Consider the following 19,513-nt stretch of genomic DNA (forward strand, 5'->3'; position numbering starts at 1 on the left):
TCACCACTGAGCTAAAAGGGTGTCTGGGGGCCATACTCTCGGGGTTTCTCCAGTCTCCTTTAGGCCAGTAAATCTGGTCTTTTTTTTGTGGGTTAGAATTATGCTCTACATCCTTCTCCAGCTCTGTCCAGAACCCTCTGTTGTGATCCTGGTCAGAGCAGTCAGTGGTATTAGATACATCTTTTACAAATATTTTCTCCTGTTCTATAGGTTGTTTCTTCATTTTCTTGATAGTGTTCTTTGAACCACAAAAGTTTTGAAGTTTATCTATTTTTTCTTTGGTTGATTGTGCTTCAGGTATTTCATCTAAGAAACCATTGCCTAATCCAAGGTCAAAGAGATTCATTTCTATGTTTTCTTCTAAGATTTTTATAGTTTTAGCTTTTACATTTACGTCTTTGATCTACTTTGAGTTAATTTTTGTATATGGTCCAAGGAAAGTGTACAGTATCACTCTTTTTGCATGTGATATCCAGTTGTCCCAGCCATGATTATTCTTGATTGTTCATGCAGTGTGACAATATCTTCATCTAAGTGTAGATAGGATAAAGCCTCCTATGTCTATCATTTTTATGTTATTGTTAGATGCCGTCGAGTCAGTTCCAATTCATAGTGACCTTATGTACAAGAGAATGAAACACTGCCTGGTCATGCATCATCCTCACAATCGTTGTTATACTTGAGCCCATTGTTTCAGCCACTGTATTAATCCATCTCCTTGAGGGTCTTCCTCTTTTCTCACTGACCCTCTACCAAGCATGATGTCCTTCTCCAGGGACTGGTCCCTTCTGATAACAAAGGTAAACTTCTTTCTGGTATTCTCTGGTTTCAGCTAGTATCCATCTGACATCAGCAGTGATACAGCTCCTTCCATGTCCTCTATGTCAGAGCAGATAGTTCTTCTCCAGCAAAGTTCTTTGGTCAAAACAAAGCACATGAATAATTGCACTTTTCCTATAGAACCTATGAGCGGGTACTTAAGACTCATTTAAATGTTAACTATTTCTCCTTCTTTAACATTTTTTCTTTGTATTTTCTTTTAAGGTTGCAGTTATTCTGATGGATACCCAGGGGGCATTTGACAGCCAGTCAACCGTGAAAGATTGTGCTACCATCTTTGCTTTAAGCACCATGACTAGTTCTGTTCAGGTAAACCACTTGATGAGGGGAAAAGTTTGCCGAGGAAATCAAGTAAAGGGAGGAATCTAGTTTCAGTTACTGTTCTGCTGTCAGAATTCCTATGATGAAATGTAAATGTTCTTTTTAGAATGTTGATCTAAGTTAAGCTCTTAAAAGCTCAAGAAAGAGCTAAACTATTTTTTCCACTTTGGTCCTAATTATATATGAAATGCTCTAAGAAAAGTCTGAAAAATAGAGATTGAAATTACATTAATTATATTCTATAGAAAATGTAGATTTGGTAAGAACTTAGGAGAAAATATGTTTAAAACTATAAAGGAAGAATTTTATGATTTTTAACCTTATGCGTGTAGTTTTCCAGATACAGCTATTATTATTGTTTGAATAGGTCTCACAGTGTTATGTACAAATCTTTAATTGTATAAAGCTTTAGACTTATTTGAGATTTTCTTGAAGTAAGCCAGAGTGATATTAAGCTGGATTTTTGTTTTCTAGATTTACAATTTGTCCCAGAACATTCAGGAAGATGATCTTCAACAGCTGCAGGTACATATTCCTTATGAAGTTTTTAACATCATAATACATCATTTAAGAGTTTTATGACTGAGAACGGTTTTAGGACTGAGTAGTTTTTTTAAATAATAAGAAAGTTTACACAGCAAATTAGGTGCCCGCTATACAACTTCTAAACAAAGTTCCGTGACACTGGTTACATTTTTCACAAAGTGTTGACATTCTCATTGTTTCTGTTCTTGTGGTTCGTTTCCGGCAATTAGTTTCCCTGCCCCATTACCTTCTCTTCTTTATTTTAGAGTAATTGTTGACCGTTTGGTCTCATATAGATGAGTTTTTAAAGGAGCTCAGTGCTCACGGGTTATGTTCTTTATTTTATGAGCCAATCTGTTTAGCTCAAAGGTGACCTCAGGGGATGGTTTTGGATCAAGGTTTAAAGAGTATCTCAGGGCCATAGTCTCAGAGAGTCCTTTAGTCTTGACCCGTCCAGTAAGTCTGGACTTTTTAAGAATTTGAGTTCTATCCCACATTTTTCTCCCTTCTATCAGAATTCATCTATTGTGGCCCTAATCAAAATGGTTGGTAGTGGTAACCGGGCACTGTCTAGTTCTTCTAGTCTCGGAGTATATGAGGCTGTGATTCGTGTAGACTGTTAGTCCTGTAGACTGATTTTTTTCTCTGAGTCTTTGGTTTCCTTTTCTCTCTTTTGCTCTTGAGGACTGAGTGGTTTTTAATAAAAGATTGAAATGTGGAGGAAGGTGTTTGGTTCATAGTAGTCCTATACTCGGTATATCCATTGCTGGGATGGAGCTGGGGTGGTCAGGAAAGACCTCATTGATTTGAGCAGGGAATGGAAGAAAGTGGGTGAGTAAGCCCTGCAGATTATCTGAGGGGGAAAAGTGCTATAAAAGAGGGAACAGCAAGAACAAAGACCCTGAGGTAGAGTGTGCTTGGCAGGTTGGCGGAACAGCTAGAAGACCAGAGGGTGGGTTTGGAGGATGTGATGGAGAAGAGGCTAAATGGTGAGCTCAGACAGTGAGGTCTAGATCATGCCAGGCCTTTATGGCCATTGTGAAGACTTGAGCTTTTCCTCTGGGTGAAATGGGAGCCATGGAAGGGTTTTGAGCAGAGGAGTGATTGATAATGACATAAAATAAAAGGATCTGGCCGCAATGTTCAGAATAGATTGTAGGGGATCAAGGATGCATTCAGTCAGACTGATTATGAAGCTGTTACAATAATCCAGGTGAGATTAAATAAGTTATTTGTTAACTGCATAGAGATATGTACCTGGCACATAGTATGTACTTAATAAATGCTACTCATTACTCCTACTACTATTACTATTATTATTCCGTGTCTTATGTTCTCCAGAGCGGCAGCAGTTCTTATCTGTTTTTCCCATCAAAACTTTCTCCCGTGGGTATTCCATACTTGGATGCAATTCCTGGCATGCTCCTCTAATTCCACTCTCCTCCACCCCCAGTATTCAAGAAAGCGTATCAGAATGTTAGTGAGTGAGGTATCAATTATATATACGAATTACCTTGAATTAGTTCTAATTTATATTCCACTAAAACAAAGAAAGTTATTTCTAAACTTGGGCATTTAATGCTACTAGCAGCATTATTTGTACTTTATATTTGATAGTTCTACGCCTGTGCCATGACTGAGTAGTTGGAAGCTGTTGATTTGTAGAAAATCTCCATCAAAACCTGAGCTTGTCATTATTTCCACTGAAACTTATTCCTTCTTGAGTCACTTTTTTTCCACACACATTTTTTGAATGCCTACCTTGCGTGAGGCAGTGGAACAAGTGCTGTAGATAGAATAGTGATTGAGGTAGACATGGTTCTTACCTTTCCAGATTGTATAGTCAGTGAGAGAGATACATAAATGAACAGGCATGAGTGGAAAGGAAGTTACGATGCAGTACATAATTCTCCTTTGATTCTATTCCCAAGAGCTTCATCATCCTCTGGTTCCTCAAACCCAGCATATGTTTAAGCATGTCTTTCCCATAATCATTTCAGCACCAAGTGTTCCTGATTCTTTAGTTAAGTTCTACCCACTCCTACACTGACTTGACCTTATGTCTGGTCTTATAACAGCTTTCCAGATGACTTTGTATTTTCAGTTTCTTCTACCTTCAGATTGTCTTTTATGCTGCTGAATCATCTTTTTTAAGTGTCATTGGGGTCATGCTACTCTCCTTTTTAGACATCTGTATTGATTTCCAGATTACACTTGCATTAAATCCAAGCCTTGGTTTATTCATCAGGGCAGTCCATTAAACATGGCTCTTACTTCCTTCCCATTATCAATTATGATTTTTCATTTCATTCTAGCTTAAGCACTCTTCTCTAGTAAAACAAATGTGCATAATTTCCACAGAATTCAGCATGTTTAATTCTTTTAGCTATTGAAATAAGCTGTCTTTGTAGTATATATTGTACTTCCATTTAGGCATATTATTTCCATTCTTTGAACTCAGTCCAAAACCATGTTTTCCATAAGAATTTTCTAAACTAGTTCTTTGTAGCTCTAGTAGCTTCCTATATTCTTGAGTCCCATAACTGACTGAATGTAATTCTAAGTATTTGAGGCTAATTATAAAGATAATACATATTAAAGTTTGGAGATTATTCCCAAGGAAAATGCATTGTTGTTTTTCTGTGTAGTAAATATGTAGTAAAAGTACTGTTTGGCGTTTATGCAACAGCTAAAGACTTGGTGGTAGAAGAATTTAGGGATTGAGATAGAAGCGGGTGTTATGGATAATTTGTAAGTTTCTTGATGGTTGGTGGTTCTTTTCATTGAGAGAGGCAGTTCTGGAAGAGAACCCTATGTTTGGAAGGGAAGTAGAAAGTTCTTTGGAATGGAAGTCCTGCCAAGGCCAAAGAACAGTAATAGTGGGAATATTTTAATAATTCAAGAAGGTTGAGGAGGTTGTAGTCAGAGTAGAGTGCTTTGAATTTGTGGTTTTAGAGGAGGAACTCTTATGGTTGGTGACAGAGTCCACAAAGTGTGGCTTTACTGGGGTGGAGAAGGTCATTAGAGGTGAGAGGACAAAGAGTTGAGAGGCAAGGATTGGATGGAGTGCCTCATTTGGTGAAGAAGAAGACTGGGACAGGTGCTGAAGTCCCAGAATCAGAGGGAATGACCAGGTGGTTAGTAAATAGATGGCAGTAAGGGACGAGGGAAGAGGCTGGTATATAGAATGGCATGGATTCTAAAAGAGTAGGGGTTTTTACAAGAGGATGAGAAGAGTGGTTTAGAAGTGACAAAGGAAAGCAAGGAACTCTGATCCTGAGACACATGATGTATGAGAGAACAATTGCTACTACTTGAGATGTCTTCAGGGAAAATTTTGTCCTTAGAGGGAGAGTCAGGTCTTAGTTAAAGCAAGGAGGTAGAAGAAATACTCAGAAGGAGCTGGAAATTTAGGGGAGTTTGTTAATCGTGAATCTGAAGTTGCAGACAATACAGTGAAAGTCAGGGAGGTGGGGGAAAGGAGGTCTGGAGCATTATGTGGATGATAGTGCCATAGACTATGAAGCTGGGGGTGAGGGTATGTGGCTATGTTTAGGGCATTGATTGGTGAGAGTAGGGGTGACAGGACTTGAATCACTTGATAAGGCTGATGATGGACCCAGAAACTTCATATATATAAATCCTAAAAAGGAGAACATAATATGTTTGTCTGTCTGGAAACCCATAAGAATCAGCTGGTTAGCTATTAGAACTTAGAAAAAAAAAAAAAAGTTTAATCAGGTACCCATTGCAAAATACAATACAAAGAGATCGGTAAGCTTTTCCTATCTACCAGCTTAAAAATATAATGGAAAATATTCGCTATAGCAACAAAATCTTAAAAACTTAATGAGATCTGTATGAAGGACTTTACAATTATATGAAGCATATAACAAATTTAACTACATGCCGAAATATGCCTTGTTTCTTTTTTATGGGGATGATAACATTTATTGCTTCCTCTGTGCTTGACACTGTGCTATGCATTATATACATTATCTCATTTGAGACTGAGTATTATAAAATTGTCAGTTCTTCCCTATTTAACACAATCATAAAGGCATTATTTTGGGAACTTGACAGAATTATTCTGAAATTCATTTGGAAAGTTAAATTGTAAACTGCCAGGAAAATTACAGGGTGTGGGAGAAATATGAGAGAATTGACGTAGTGCTTAGTACATATTATAAAGCTGTAATTACAGCATGGTACTGGCATAGGAATAAATAGATCAGTGTGCTATATTTATGATATAGTACATTTTTATATTAAGTAGAAATGAAATATATAAAAATGTAGTATACCATAAAAGTTGAGTCAGTCAGTAAATGGCATTAGGACAATTGGCTATCTATTTAGATTATTAAAAAATTAGATCCTTCCCTTTTACTATATACTAAATTCCAGATGGATTAAATATTTTGATGTAAAAAAAAATAAAAACCACAAATGATGAGAAAAATACAGGTGCTTAGAGGGAGAATTTTCTAAGTAAGACATAGAAGGTACAAGACAAAAGAAACAGAAATGGATAGATTTGACTCCGTATCAATGGAAAAAAACAGACTTCTGAACATCAGAGTAATATATTTAGTGTGGAGGGAGCAAGATGCCGCAGGTATTATCAGGCCAGCCTGGAGGTTTGGGAAAGGTTTCCTTCCTGGTGGAGATATCCTCTTCATATCTTCATAAAGGTGGGAATTAAGCTCTATAAAATGTTATTATGATTTCTATCAGCTTAATAGCTTTCTGTTTTTTAAAATTAGTAATGTATTACAGTACTTATGAAATTAGGATATTGTCCTTGTAAAAAATGAGAACACCCCAGATAAAGCTTGGAGGCTCTCTCTCCTCCTCCCTGGAGGTGATGACTACTGTTAGTTTGGAACATACATCCTTTCTGTTTGTTTCTGTGTGCTTGGAGCACATATGATATCCCTGTATAAAATATATAACGCACGACAACAGTCCTTCATCTAAAACCCTTTGAGGCTGTATGTGTTTTGGAATTCAGCATTTTTGGATTTTAGTGTGGTGCAAATAGTGTGGAGCCCTGGTGGCTCAGTGGTTAAGAGCTTGGCAGCTAACCAAAAGGTTGGCAGTTTGAATCCACCAGCCGCTCCTTGGAAACCCTATGGGACAGTTCTTCTGTGTCCTATAGGGTCGCTATGAGTCAGAATCGACTTGACAGCACCTAACAACAACAACACATATAGTGCGAGGTATAGGACAGGAGTGGGTGTTTAAGCAGTACCTCCTAATCAGACACATTAATATTTCTGCAGAGAAATGTATACTAGTCATATGAAATGGGATAAATAAAGACTATAAAAAACCTCATAGCAATTCAAGACAGGTTTTGTCTCCAAATGAGTTTGCTGCGTAACTTGTGGTTTTTAGACCTTTTTGGATTTCAGAATTATGGATAGGAGGTTGTGATCTTATATAGTTTTGGATGTTTTGTTTTATTTATATATATAGTATTTTATATGTATCAGGTACTTGCTTTTTTTTAAGCAGTTTTTTTTTTAAACAAAGTAATACATATACATAGCTAAAAAATCAATAGTTCTGCAAAAGTAAAGTATCCTTTCCTCTTCCTGGTCCCTCTCTTCATAGGCAACCACTTTCAGTTCTTTTAGCTGTGTCTTCTGCTGTTTGCTGAACATGCTTATACTGCTCCTTCTTGATTTTTAAAATTTAAATATTAATAACTTCTTTATATAAAAATAGAATTTATCTCTCTTTACCACTCCTGTACCCCCAACACATGTAAAGTTTTCTTCCCCTTATCTTCCCAATAGTTATATCACAATTTTTGGTTAAAAAAGTATTTGTATTTATCTTGTTATATGTGTATGTATGTTCTTCACAGCTGAGGCCTATTGTAAACTATGATTACATTTCTTGTAATTACCTTTTTTGCCTTTTTCATTTCAGTTTAGTTTTGTGTGTGCTTATGACTGACACATCTCCAAACTGATGGAATTCTAAAACTTGTCAGTATGGTCTTAATACTTCAGGTTCTATTTACTTTTCCCTGGGGAGGCATTACAACTGGGCACTATGTTGTCCTGCTCTAGTCTGGACTGCCTATTCTCTAGGCCTTGTGCACAGCTGTCATCTGTGGCTTTCCTTTGCCATCATCCTGGCAGTTTCTTCCAATTCCTTCTTCAGTTGGCTCCTATTTCCTGGATCTCATTTAATCTTTTATTTGTTTATTCTCACCTTAATTGTACCCATTCTCCAGTAGCTTCCTGAGAAAGGATGCATAGGAGGTAACTTTTTGAGGTCTTGCAAGTGTGAGAATATTTTTATTTTATCCCGGAATTATAGGATGGAAATACTTTTAGGATTGTAAAAGCATTGCTTCATTGCCTTCCTGCTCCCAGTGTGGCTGCTGAAGTCTTACACATTTGATTCCTGATCCTTTGTATGTGATTTTTTTTTTCTTTCCCTTTCTTCCTCTCTCTGAAGCTTTGCAAATCTTCTTATTCTTGGTGGTAGAAAATTTCATGGTAATGTACCTTAGTGTGGCCTTTTTCTTCATTCTTTGTAAATTAATATCCTCAGATAAGCTGTAGTAGCTGTTACAACCAAGAGGTAACAACAGGAAGCCGATAAAGAGACAGGAAGGGAAGGAGAGAGGGAAAGGGGGAGAACACCTACACACACAAAAGGAAAATTTTGAGAATCAGTTCAGGAGAGGTCTAATAGGTGTTTCAGTAAGAGAGAACAGAGGAAATGAAGGGAAAGAAATTATAAAAGGAATAGTATAAGATGATGATTTAGAATTGATGGACATGAGTTTCTGTCTTTCCTGTTAAGGGCTTTTCTCAAATGTCTGGTGCTCCTTGCCTGTTCATATTTAAGAGTAAGCCACTAAAATCTGACTAGAGGCTTTGGTAAGAGGATGGGCTTTGTGTACTGGTTTGGATCACAGTGAGGTGATTGGGCAAGATTATTTAGCCATTTTTTTGCCAACCCCTGAGTGTCTGTATTTGTAGACTTTATTTTTGGGCTGTCAGTTTCCTCAGAGAAGAATTCTTTAAACACCTGTCTGGGTGGATAGAAGCTTACTGTGGTGTCCAGCAGGGGTGAGGGACAGAGGGATCCCACTGTTTAGTATGCAGACTTTGACTTAAGTACCCCTACCAGTAAGGTAAGGTAACTTACTCCTGTCCTCAGCTCAACTTGGTTTCCATGTCTAGATTCTTTTTTGTTTGTTTGTTTAACCTCTCTAGAGGGTACACTTCTTGTTTTTTCTGTGGGGGCAGGAAGACGACTCAGAGGGTGAAATCTAGGGGTGTAGATGCTCTCGCCACAGACTTTCAAACATTCTTTAGTTGTCAGTCCTACTCCCATACCCCTCCTTCAAGGTAGCTGGTGCTTCTAGTTTCTGAGCATTGCAGGGGTTCTGCTGTGAGAGTCTTGTCATTTCTTATTTGGCCTCTGCCTCTCCCAGATTTCTTCCCAGGGCAGAAAAAGCCAAAACCCAAGAGAGTTGCCATTTGTCTGTTTTCCTTCCAGAGTGTTTTGGACAACTCTTTGCTATCATATTATTTCCCATCCTCTTTGTCCTCTTTGTGAGTTTATAACTTTTAAATTTTATTTTGCTATACTTTTAGTGAGGATTCATGAAGAATTAGAGAAGTGTACGTGTAAACCCTAACCTTAAAGAATTCATCCATTCAGTTGTTTGAATGTCATAACTACTATGGACCCATTGCTCTTTTTGCTGCTGGAGATAACAGTAGTGTACAAAACAAACGTTCCTGCCCTCATGGCATTTAAATGCTAGTAGTGAAGACAGACGCTGATCAAGATAAATAAATATTGGTATGTTAAATCATGGTAAGTGGTAAGGAGAAAAGAAAGAGACTTGGGGTAGGAAGTATTGTGTGGAGAGTTGTAATCATTTTAGATATGGACAGCATCAACGAGAAGGAGCCATCTGAGTAAAAGATCTTAGGAAGTGAGGGAACAGGTCACGTAGAAATTTGCGAGGAAAACATTACAGGCAGAGGGAGGAGCCAGTACAAAGCTGCTAAAGCGGCAGCATGCCCAACCCCGTTGGAGGGCCAGTGTGGCCGGATCACACTGTCAGGACTGGCTTTTATAGTGAATCAGGCTGAGGGTTTTAAGCAGAGGCATGATATGATCTAAGGAATCTTATTTATAACAGAGCTGCTCTGGCTGCTGTATTGTGAATAGTCTCTACTGGGGCAGGGGCTGAGATGAGGAGACCAGTTAGGAGGCTATTGCAGTATTCCAAGCCACATGAAGTAGTGGGGTCAGAGACTGAATTTGTTGGTGGATTGGGACATGGGATGTGAGAGAGATCCCAAGATTATTTTAAGGCTCCTGGCTCCTGTGGGCTTTTGAAACTGTAAAATTTTTGTTTCAGTGTAAGTAGTATCCAGTCTGTTAAATGAATACTTTGCTAAAGAATAAGTCATAGAAATATTTTAAGTAATTTTGTTGTGTAAATCGTAACTCTTCTTTTTTAAAGCTCTTCACAGAATATGGTCGTCTGGCAATGGATGAAATTTCCCAAAAACCATTCCAGGTAGTATGTTAACTATGAAAATAATTCATACCTTTATTTCAGAGATCAGCAAACTATGGCTCACAGGCCAAATCTGGCCCACCAACTGTTTTTATATGACCTGCGAGCTAAAAATGGTTTTTACATTTTTAAATAGTTAAAAAAAAGAGAAAATCGAAAGAAGAATATTTTATGTAAATTATATGAAATTCAAATTTCAGTGTTCATGACTAAAGTTTTATTGGAACACAGCCATGCTCGTTTGTTTATTGTCTATGAGTACTTTCTTGCTATATCAGAGGCGAGTAGTTGTGACAGACCATATAGCCTGCAAAGGCTAAAATATTTACTCTGCCCCTTTACAGAAACGTTTCCTGCCCCCTGCGTTAGCTAATTGTTTCTTGAGGATGAGAATGCACAGTAACCTTAGGAAGATTAGAGGTGCTTTAAGTATTTGAGTGTTATTCAATTTAGTTTTCTTTTTCGTTCTAATTTTATGATTATCTGGTGCCATGTTCCTTTTTTCTCTCTTGTTCTTTACCACATTTCCGAAATATGCCTTAAGGGCAGAGCCCTGAATTAACCTTTTTTCCTCAGTCTTTTTCTTTTGTTCCTATTAACCTGTGAGAACAAAAATAGCAGATGGACTATGTTGACATCACCTTGGCTTATACATGTCCTAGTGTTTATAAGGTTTCTAAGACACATTACAGAATAGATAAATCCTTCATCACATTTCCTTTTTCCCTTAGAAAAAGCCCTGGCATTATGCAAAGAAGTATTGCAGTTGTTATCTTGAAAAAGCATTTTTGCAACACTATAATATGTTCTGTTTTCCTAAATAGACATTGATGTTTTTGGTTCGAGACTGGAGTTTCCCTTATGAATACAACTATGGCCTACAAGGAGGAATGGCATTTTTGGATAAGCGTCTACAGGTAAGTAGGAATATAACTTTCTGAGGAATTACCCAAAAGTAAGTAATATCTTTCTCATTTGCCTTCAGCTATTGTATTTAAAGCAGATTATTGAAAATTACATTAAATGTGTTAAATACTTGAACAGAATCTTAGCATAAACTCATATTTATTCATGGATAATTTTAAAAAACCTGAGTATATAATGCACAGAGATTGTAGAGGAGAATTCTGGGCAAAAGCCTAAGCTTTGATTGTAGTCTCCGTTTCACATTTTACACCAGGCTCTTTCTGTACGTGCTTTTAGAGCATCACATTCAGAAGTTTAGTTCTGTTGTTCTTATTCAAAATTCTTATTTGTTTTGGGATGGATATAAACAGGCCCAGCGTGTTCTCCAAAACCAAAACACAAGAACCCTTTGTCAGTCACTACTAACTGGCTAGGCCCTCCTTTATGCCCACAAACCTTCCCATTTTCTTCCTAAGTATTGTGCAATATTCTTTTTTTTAGAAAGTCTTCAGTACCTGTTCTTTGTTAGCTAAAGGAGGCGAGCCATGGTTAATCAAATTTATGCATTTATTGCTTCTTAGAGTTTTGAGTTTTCTCATTGGACAAAACATGGGCCACTGTGATCCATCAGAGTTGAGAAATCATCTTTCCTTTGTCCTATACTAGCGGTTCTTCGTGAAGAAAAAGAAATGGTCATTGGTAAATTGTTGGTCTTTATTGGCAGGTGAAGGAACATCAACATGAGGAAATTCAGAATGTTCGAAATCACATTCACTCGTGTTTTTCCAGTGTCAACTGTTTTCTCCTACCACACCCAGGACTCCAAGTGGCCACAAGCCCTGACTTTGATGGGAAATTGAAAGGTATGTTATAGATGTTACTTGAAACATGTGATTTCATCTTTGAAATTCAATAATGACCAGAAAATGCCAATTTTGAATCTACTGAACGCCTAAGAAAAATAATGTGGTCTCTTCGAAAGAACAGTATTTGACAGACTGTTCAGATTTTGCTCCTGCCTTACTGTCACCATCAAAATTAATTCATCTCACTCAAGAAAAGGTTTAAACACAGAAGAAAACATTCTTTGGTGATTATGAGGGTAAGGAGGGAGGGAGACGGGTATTCACTAACTAGACAGTAGACAAGAATTGTCTTAGGTGAAGGGAGGACAACACACACTACAGGGGAAGTCAGCACAACTGGACTAAACCAAAAGCTAAGAAGTTTCCTGAATACAAGCAAATACATTGAGGGACAGAGTAGCAGGGGCAGGGCTCTGGGGACCATGCTTTCAGGGGACATCTAGATCAATTGGCATAACAAAGTTTATTAAGAAAAGGCTATGCATCCCACTTTGGTGAGTGGCATCTGGGGTCTTAAAAGCTAGTGAGCGGCCATCTAAGATGCATCAATTGGTCCCAACCTACGTGGAGCAAAGGAGAATGAAGAACACCAAAGACACAAGGAAAATGTTAGCCCAAGAGACAGAAGGGCCACATAAAGCAGAGACTCCATCAGCCTGAGACTGGAAGAACTAGATGATGCCTGGCTACCACCAATGACCACCCTGACAGGGAACACAACAGAGAGTCCCTGATGGAGCAGGAGAAAAGTGGAGTGCAGAACTCAAATTCTAGTAAAAAAAACAAACAAACTAGACTTAATGGTCTGATTGAGACTGGAGGGACCCCAGAATACATGGCCCCTGGACTCTCTGTTAGCTCAAAACTAAAACCATTCCTGCGGCCAACTCTTCAGACAAAGATTAGACTCGACTATAAGACATAAAATGATACTCGTGAAGAGTGTGGTTCTTAGCTCAAGTAGATACATAAGTCTAAATGAGCAGCTCCAGTCCGCAGGTGAGATGAGAAGGCAGAAAGGGACAGGAGCTGGTTGAATGGACACGGGAAATCCAGGGTGGAAAGAGGGGTGTGCTGTCACAGTATGGGGAGTGCATTTAGGGTCACATAGCAGTGTGTGTATAAATTTTTGTATGAGAAACTAACTTGATTTGTAAACTTTGATTTAGAGCACAATAAAGAAAAAAATTAGTTCATCTCGGTTGTTCCATCTGAAATGTTTGTGGTAGTATCCATTAATGATCTTTCTTGGAGACATGATTATTGGTTTACAAAGATAACAAAAATGCTAAATAAAGGAAGTCTAAACACACGTCCCTATAGGGTCACTATGAGTTGGAATCAACTTGACGGCAACAGGCTTGGTTTGGTTAAACGCACGTCAGCTAATATTTATCAGGTGAAATTAACTCCCTAAGGGATGGTAACATGCTGCATGGCATAACTTGTTTTTGTCTTACTTGTGATTATAGCATAACCTGATGCTAGGTCATGTGTTAATATCAGGAAGTGCTAACTAGAGGGTAGGTTATAGGAGTCAGAGTTGGGACTCTTGGGTTCCATTGTCTTTTTGTTCCTTATTAATCCAGACCTTGAGTCATTTAATGACTGATGCTCAGTTTACACATGAATTACACTGAACACTTTTGTTTATAAACTTACCTGAGCTTCTCAGTTTCCCAGTAAAATTGTAATAATGGCTGCCATTTTTAGAGGTCCAGTTGAGTTGCCAACACTTTTAGGAATTTATCCTAAGGAACCATCCGAATAAGTGGATAAAAGTGTATGCACAAGGAAGTATGTTACTGCAGTATTTATAATAGGGAACAATTGGAAACAGCCTAGAAGTGTGTTTATGAGGTATTGGTTAAATTATAGTACATTTGCACAAAGGAATAAAATGCCATCATTCAAAAGGATCTATATGGATGGATGGATCTATATGTATTTAAAATGTAAAAAGATTACCATGTAGCATATGTTGTATGACCCTGTTTATTTAAAAAATATATATTTATAAATATACTTTTAAAGGGGAACGTGGGGAAAAAAAACTGTTTCGTATTTGTACCTCACTTTAAAAATGCTAGTAGTCTGCCCTTGTGTGTCTGTTTAAGGAACTACAGCTATTATGAAGATTGTTGGTGAAAAATTATTAACTCTGTAAGGTTTATGTACTTTTAAACTTTAAAGATGGGTATTTTGTAATTTTAGAGAACCTTTTAAACAAGATTTTGAAGGTTTTTCAGTGAGTAAATTGGATGCTAAGTTGCAAATAGCAGGTGACTTGGGAGTACTTGGCAGGTACTAGATTAAGAACCACACACACTTTATTGTGGGGGACCTGTTAAGTAGAACTGATGTATTTCTCAGGGTTAAAAAACCCTAAAAAACCTGGAACTTGTATTTTCTCCAGTGTGTAGTTGTACAGTTATTTGGTTGATATCCATATAACAGAAAAGACAACATTATCCTCAGAATGTTTAGGGCTAATCTATAAAAAGACCTTATTATAGTTTTTCTAGAACAAGAAATTTAATTTAGTTAGAACTACATTCTAAAGGTATTTCTGGAAAATGTTAACCCAAATAGTTTAGGAATTGTTTTAGTGGGTTTGTTTATTTTTTCATTTAAAGGTTGACCGTTTATTCAGAGGTGAACACCTGCTGCACACGCTGATCTTAATTTTAGTGTAATCAGTGCTGAGCTGCTGCTTCTTGAAAGAATCAGCTAGAGGATTAGCTGCTTTTTGAGACCCCTTTTCATCAGATACAGGATGACTGTGTCAACAGTATAAAGAAAACTGTTTTTCCTATTTACTATAACAGGGAGACCTAATGCAGTAGCTGTCCTGAGTTGGCTAGCTGGGAATTAAAACAGAAGGGCTTGTAGGGCACAGTCTTCTTTGACACCGTGAAAGATTGAGGTTGTTTCTGTCATGAGACAGGCTCTTAGGGTAGCCCGTGTCCAGTGACTGGCTGAGGCAAGGATGTAAAGGCCTGGCCTCCTTGCCCCAACTTGGGACAACTCAGATGGGCCATTGCAGCTTCAGAGCACCCTCTGGGATCAGCTGAGGCCTTATATTTACTACATCATAGCTCACCATCTCTCTTCCCAGTCTGGCTTCCTTTATTCTCCCATGAGTAGTAATCCCCAATAAACTTTCTGTCTCAATTTTATCAATTAGGTTTATGGAAGGATTGCATTGAAGAGTTCCACGTTGATATGGAACCCATCTACTTTCTTTTCAGTTGATAGTTTGAGTTAATTGGGAACCCAGGAAGATGTTAGAAGATTATATAAATCTAATTCTTTGAGTTTTAATTTCCTCATAGTTGGACTACTTATGAGGAAATAGCTCTCCTGAACCCTCTGTGGAAACTTTGCAGAAGCTGCTAAGAATCTGTTGTCTTCCTGAGATGGTAGTCTTTTCAGTCAGGAGGGCCTTGTGGTGGCCCAGAGGGCCTCTGAGGAGGTAATAGGAAGTAAATACAGAAAAACCCGTGAAAGCTGGAATGCGTGTAAGGTGGAAACCTGTCAGAGAAGGAAAACTAAAATATTTTCCACTAGTAGAGAGCGATAGGAAAGTGGTAAGACTGCAGTCTGTCAAAGGTGGAAAACTTGCGAGACCTGGAAAAACAAGGCAGTTCTGTCAAGTTCCGGCTTGCAGGTTTCACTGTATCGTAAGGCACAGATGTGCCTCTACTTTTAACATTAAAAATTAACAAAAATAAAGCAAAAAGATAAATAGTGATTTCTGTTTAAGGGTTAGTGCGAGGGCTAGGCAAGGGCCTGGCAAGGGCCTGAGACAACTTGAGGAGTTGATAGTTGGTATTTTGAAGACCTTGTTTATGGAAATTCTTTAAAATGTGAAGTTTCTTGATGGGCAGGGGAGTAGACTGAATATACCAGAATGAAAACCAGGTTAAGGAACCCTCTACATAGTATTGTATTCTGGACTAGAGACCACTTTATAGTGCAGAAAGGATGGAGAGAAATAAAGGTACATTAGGATAGAGATTTATGATAGCCAAAAAATGTCAGATACACACAGTCTGGGACCCTGCTTCCCCAGCAAATGTTAACTCTTGCAACTACCAAATGTTGAAGTAATTAGGTAGACTGTGAAGATTGTATTTTATGCTCACTTTAGTTGAATAAGGCTGTTTGGCTTATTATTACTTGTTATCCTTCATTACTTATGGTCCTGTGAACAGATATTGCCAGTGAATTCAAAGACCAGTTACAGACACTGATACCATTTGTATTAGACCCATCTAACTTAATGGAAAAGGAGATCAATGGCTCAAAAGTCACCTGTCGGGGACTACTGGAGTACTTTAAGGTAAATATGAGTTTTAATTTTAAAATGTTTGATTTTTTGGTTAAACTGATGTAGGATGTAAAGTAACTCAAATTTTAGTATTTTAAAGCTTAGGGTAAAGTTCCCTAGGGGAGCTGATGAGAAGCATTTTCAGAGACCTCAGTGTCCTTCCAGAAGTGAGCCGCTGGGTGACAGTATTTGTCTAAGAACCAAATGGATGTTCTTTGCACTCTATGTAACTTGAATTTCAGTATTTCAAAGCTTAGGAGAACATTTCCTGGGGGAGATGGTGAAGGGCATTTTCAGAGACCTCTGTGTCCTTCCAGGAGTGAGCCACTGGGTGGCAGTATCTATGTAAGAACCAAATGGATGTTCTTTGCACTTTCTTAGAGGAGTAATTACTGTCACTAACGGAAGATGGCTCCTTAAGGAAGATGATGTGAACAGGAGATGGTTAGGAAGTTGCTGTGAGTAGGAGGAGACAGCACCTAGATGTGACCTGACTACCTCAAGGCAGAAGGTCACTCTGCCCACAGGTAGTGGTGTGGCCAGTGTGCATGGGGAGTCTGATGGACATCCTAGCCTTTGTAGGCTTGTGCTGCTTGAGAATATTTTTAGTTATTTTAGTTAACCAAAACCACTAACATGCACTCAAAGGTGTGTTGCGTTTTTGCTAATTCCTGGTTGTTGATCTAGGTCTGTAAGAAAATGCACTTGTAATGGTCACCTTTTTTTAAAGCTAAAGTACGAATAAAATAGGACAGGATCCTATTTCTAATAGTCGTTTAATGTTTATATTCTAAGGCATATATTAAAATTTACCAAGGAGAAGATCTGCCTCACCCCAAATCCATGCTTCAGGTAAGCAGTTCTTTGACATCCTGCATGATATCCTTTGATGAATTGAGTTGATGCGTATACAATAAGCAGAGCCCTTTACAAATAGAATGCTATTGCTGTCCTTTCCCATTATGCTGGAATAAGCCTGAGGTCTGTTAGTTTTTAGCACATTTTGCGGTAGCTTGGCCATCTGGTTTTCTTGTTTGTATTCCTGGTGGTACAGTTAAAACAGAATGGCCACTCCTCACGGGGCCTGGTCTCTCACCAAACACAGTTTTAGTATACCCAGGTAAAACATGTCTGATTATGTTAGACAACTCATCTTCCCATTATCTGTTGTCTTCTTAAGTAGAACATGTCATGACATACTTTATTTACTCATCAGGGTTTTTTTTTTTTTTTTTTTTTTGTCCTCAACTAGAAAAATTTGTTTTGACATAAATTCTGATTTTCCTGTGCTGAACCTAAGTCCAATTATTATCAAATGTTTATTTCTTTAGTAGCAAAACATTTTCACAAAATGTGAACTAATATCATAAAGACAAATTTTTCTTTCTTGGCTCAGATCTATTTGTTGCATTTAAGTATTGAAGACAAGAAAATTATGTTTTCCTTTTATTTTTGGAGGTTTAATTTATGCTAACGATTCTTATGTATAAAATATTAGATTTTTTTTGGCAGAAAAGATATACTTTATTTCATAAACTGGACTATATGGAAAATTAAAAGATAGCAGATGGATAGTAAAAAAGGAAGAATGAGGAAGAGGATGAGAGAAAAGTTTCACTCACTTATTTGTGGGAGAATGTTAAAAAGAAGGATTTATAGTTCACGATTTCCTTTCTTAAAAGGCCACTGCTGAAGCCAACAATTTAGCAGCTGCAGCCTCTGCCAAGGACATTTATTATAACAACATGGAGGAGGTATGTGTGGCATATGCCTGATTTTGAAATATCTATAACCTGGACATTGTTGCTAATTTCAGAAGGCCAAACTCAATCCTATGTGTAATCTATCTGTATTTTATTTTATTTTATTGTTGTACTTTAAGTGAAAGTTTACAATTCCAGTTAGTGTCTCATACAAAAATTTATACATACATTGTTATGTGACCCTAATTGTTCACCCTATACTGTGACAGCACACTCCTCCTTTCCACCCCCGATTTCCCATGTCCATTCAACCAGCTCCTGACCCTGTCTGCCTTCTCACCTCATCTCCGGACAGGAGCTGTCCATTTAGTCTCCTGTATCTACTTGAGCTAAGAAGCACACTCTTCACGAGTATCATTTTATGTCCCATAGTCCAGTCTAATCTTTGTCTGAAAAGTTGGCCTCATGAATGGTTTTAGTTCTGGGTGGACAGAGAGTCCGGGGGCCATGGTTTCCGGGGTTCCTCCAGTCTCAGACCATTAAGTCTGGTCTTTTTACTAGAATTTGAATTCTGCACCCCACTTTTCTCCTGCTCCATCAGGGACTTGTAATCTGTCTTAAGAGGATGAGGCAACAAAGCTGTGTTCATAATGCCCTGGTGATTGAGATCTAATAATTCTAGTTTCTAGCCAAGTCTTTCTTACAGTGTCACTGCTCTCTGATCCGTATCACCCTGGTTATTTAAATGTGCTTTTCAGATGATGTGAACCCAGACTTTATTGGTCTTGATCATCGTTTTAATTTCTAATATCTTAAAATATTCTAACCTTTTGAGTGTCTTTTCACTTGTTTATTTTATTTGGCACTTGTTTTTGAAGGGATCTTAAACATCTTTGTTCTTTTTAGGTTTGTGGGGGAGAGAAACCTTATTTGTGTCCAGACATTTTAGAAGAAAAGCACGGTGAATTCAAACAACTTGCTCTGGACCATTTTAAAAAGACCAAGAAGATGGGTGGGAAAGATTTCAGCCTTCGTTACCAGGAGGAGCTAGAAGAGGAAATCAAGGAACTTTATGAGAACTTCATCAAGCACAATGCTAGCAAGAATGTCTTCAGCACCTTCCGCACCCCTGCGGTGCTGTTCACAGGCATTGTGGCTTTATACATAGCCTCGGCCTTTGCTCACTTTGTTGGTCTTGAGGCTGTGGCCCAGCTGTTCAACTGTATGGTTGGACTGCTGTTAATAGCGCTGCTCACCTGGGGTTATATCAGGTATTCTGGTGAATATCGTGAGCTGGGTGGAGCTATTGATAACGGTGCATCGTACGTATTAGAGCAGGTAAGTGGTGCTGGCTGAAGAGGTTAAAGGTTGATAATGAACAGATGTTTGTGCTTGTATTGTGAAATATCTCCGTTTGAAAGAATTTCATTGTGAAAAAAGGCATGAGAAA

General features: G+C 38.0%; 1 protein-coding gene across 1 annotated transcript in view; it reads left to right on the forward strand.

Annotated features, from left to right (window-relative positions):
• ATL3 (atlastin GTPase 3) overlaps positions 1 to 19,513 on the forward strand; it is a 53,260-nt gene that overhangs the window by 29,144 nt on the left and 4,603 nt on the right. The window contains exons 4-12 of the mRNA XM_004383813.3: positions 1,045 to 1,149; positions 1,636 to 1,686; positions 10,199 to 10,255; positions 11,080 to 11,172; positions 11,886 to 12,024; positions 16,245 to 16,372; positions 17,156 to 17,212; positions 18,043 to 18,114; positions 18,970 to 19,401. Coding sequence (XP_004383870.1) covers positions 1,045 to 1,149; positions 1,636 to 1,686; positions 10,199 to 10,255; positions 11,080 to 11,172; positions 11,886 to 12,024; positions 16,245 to 16,372; positions 17,156 to 17,212; positions 18,043 to 18,114; positions 18,970 to 19,401 — 1,134 coding nt within the window. The remainder of the gene's footprint in view (positions 1 to 1,044; positions 1,150 to 1,635; positions 1,687 to 10,198; positions 10,256 to 11,079; positions 11,173 to 11,885; positions 12,025 to 16,244; positions 16,373 to 17,155; positions 17,213 to 18,042; positions 18,115 to 18,969; positions 19,402 to 19,513) is intronic.

The sequence above is a fragment of the Trichechus manatus genome, unplaced genomic scaffold, assembly GCF_000243295.1.
Source record: "Trichechus manatus latirostris isolate Lorelei unplaced genomic scaffold, TriManLat1.0 scaffold00113, whole genome shotgun sequence".
In the NCBI taxonomy this organism is placed as follows: Eukaryota; Metazoa; Chordata; class Mammalia; order Sirenia; family Trichechidae; genus Trichechus; species Trichechus manatus.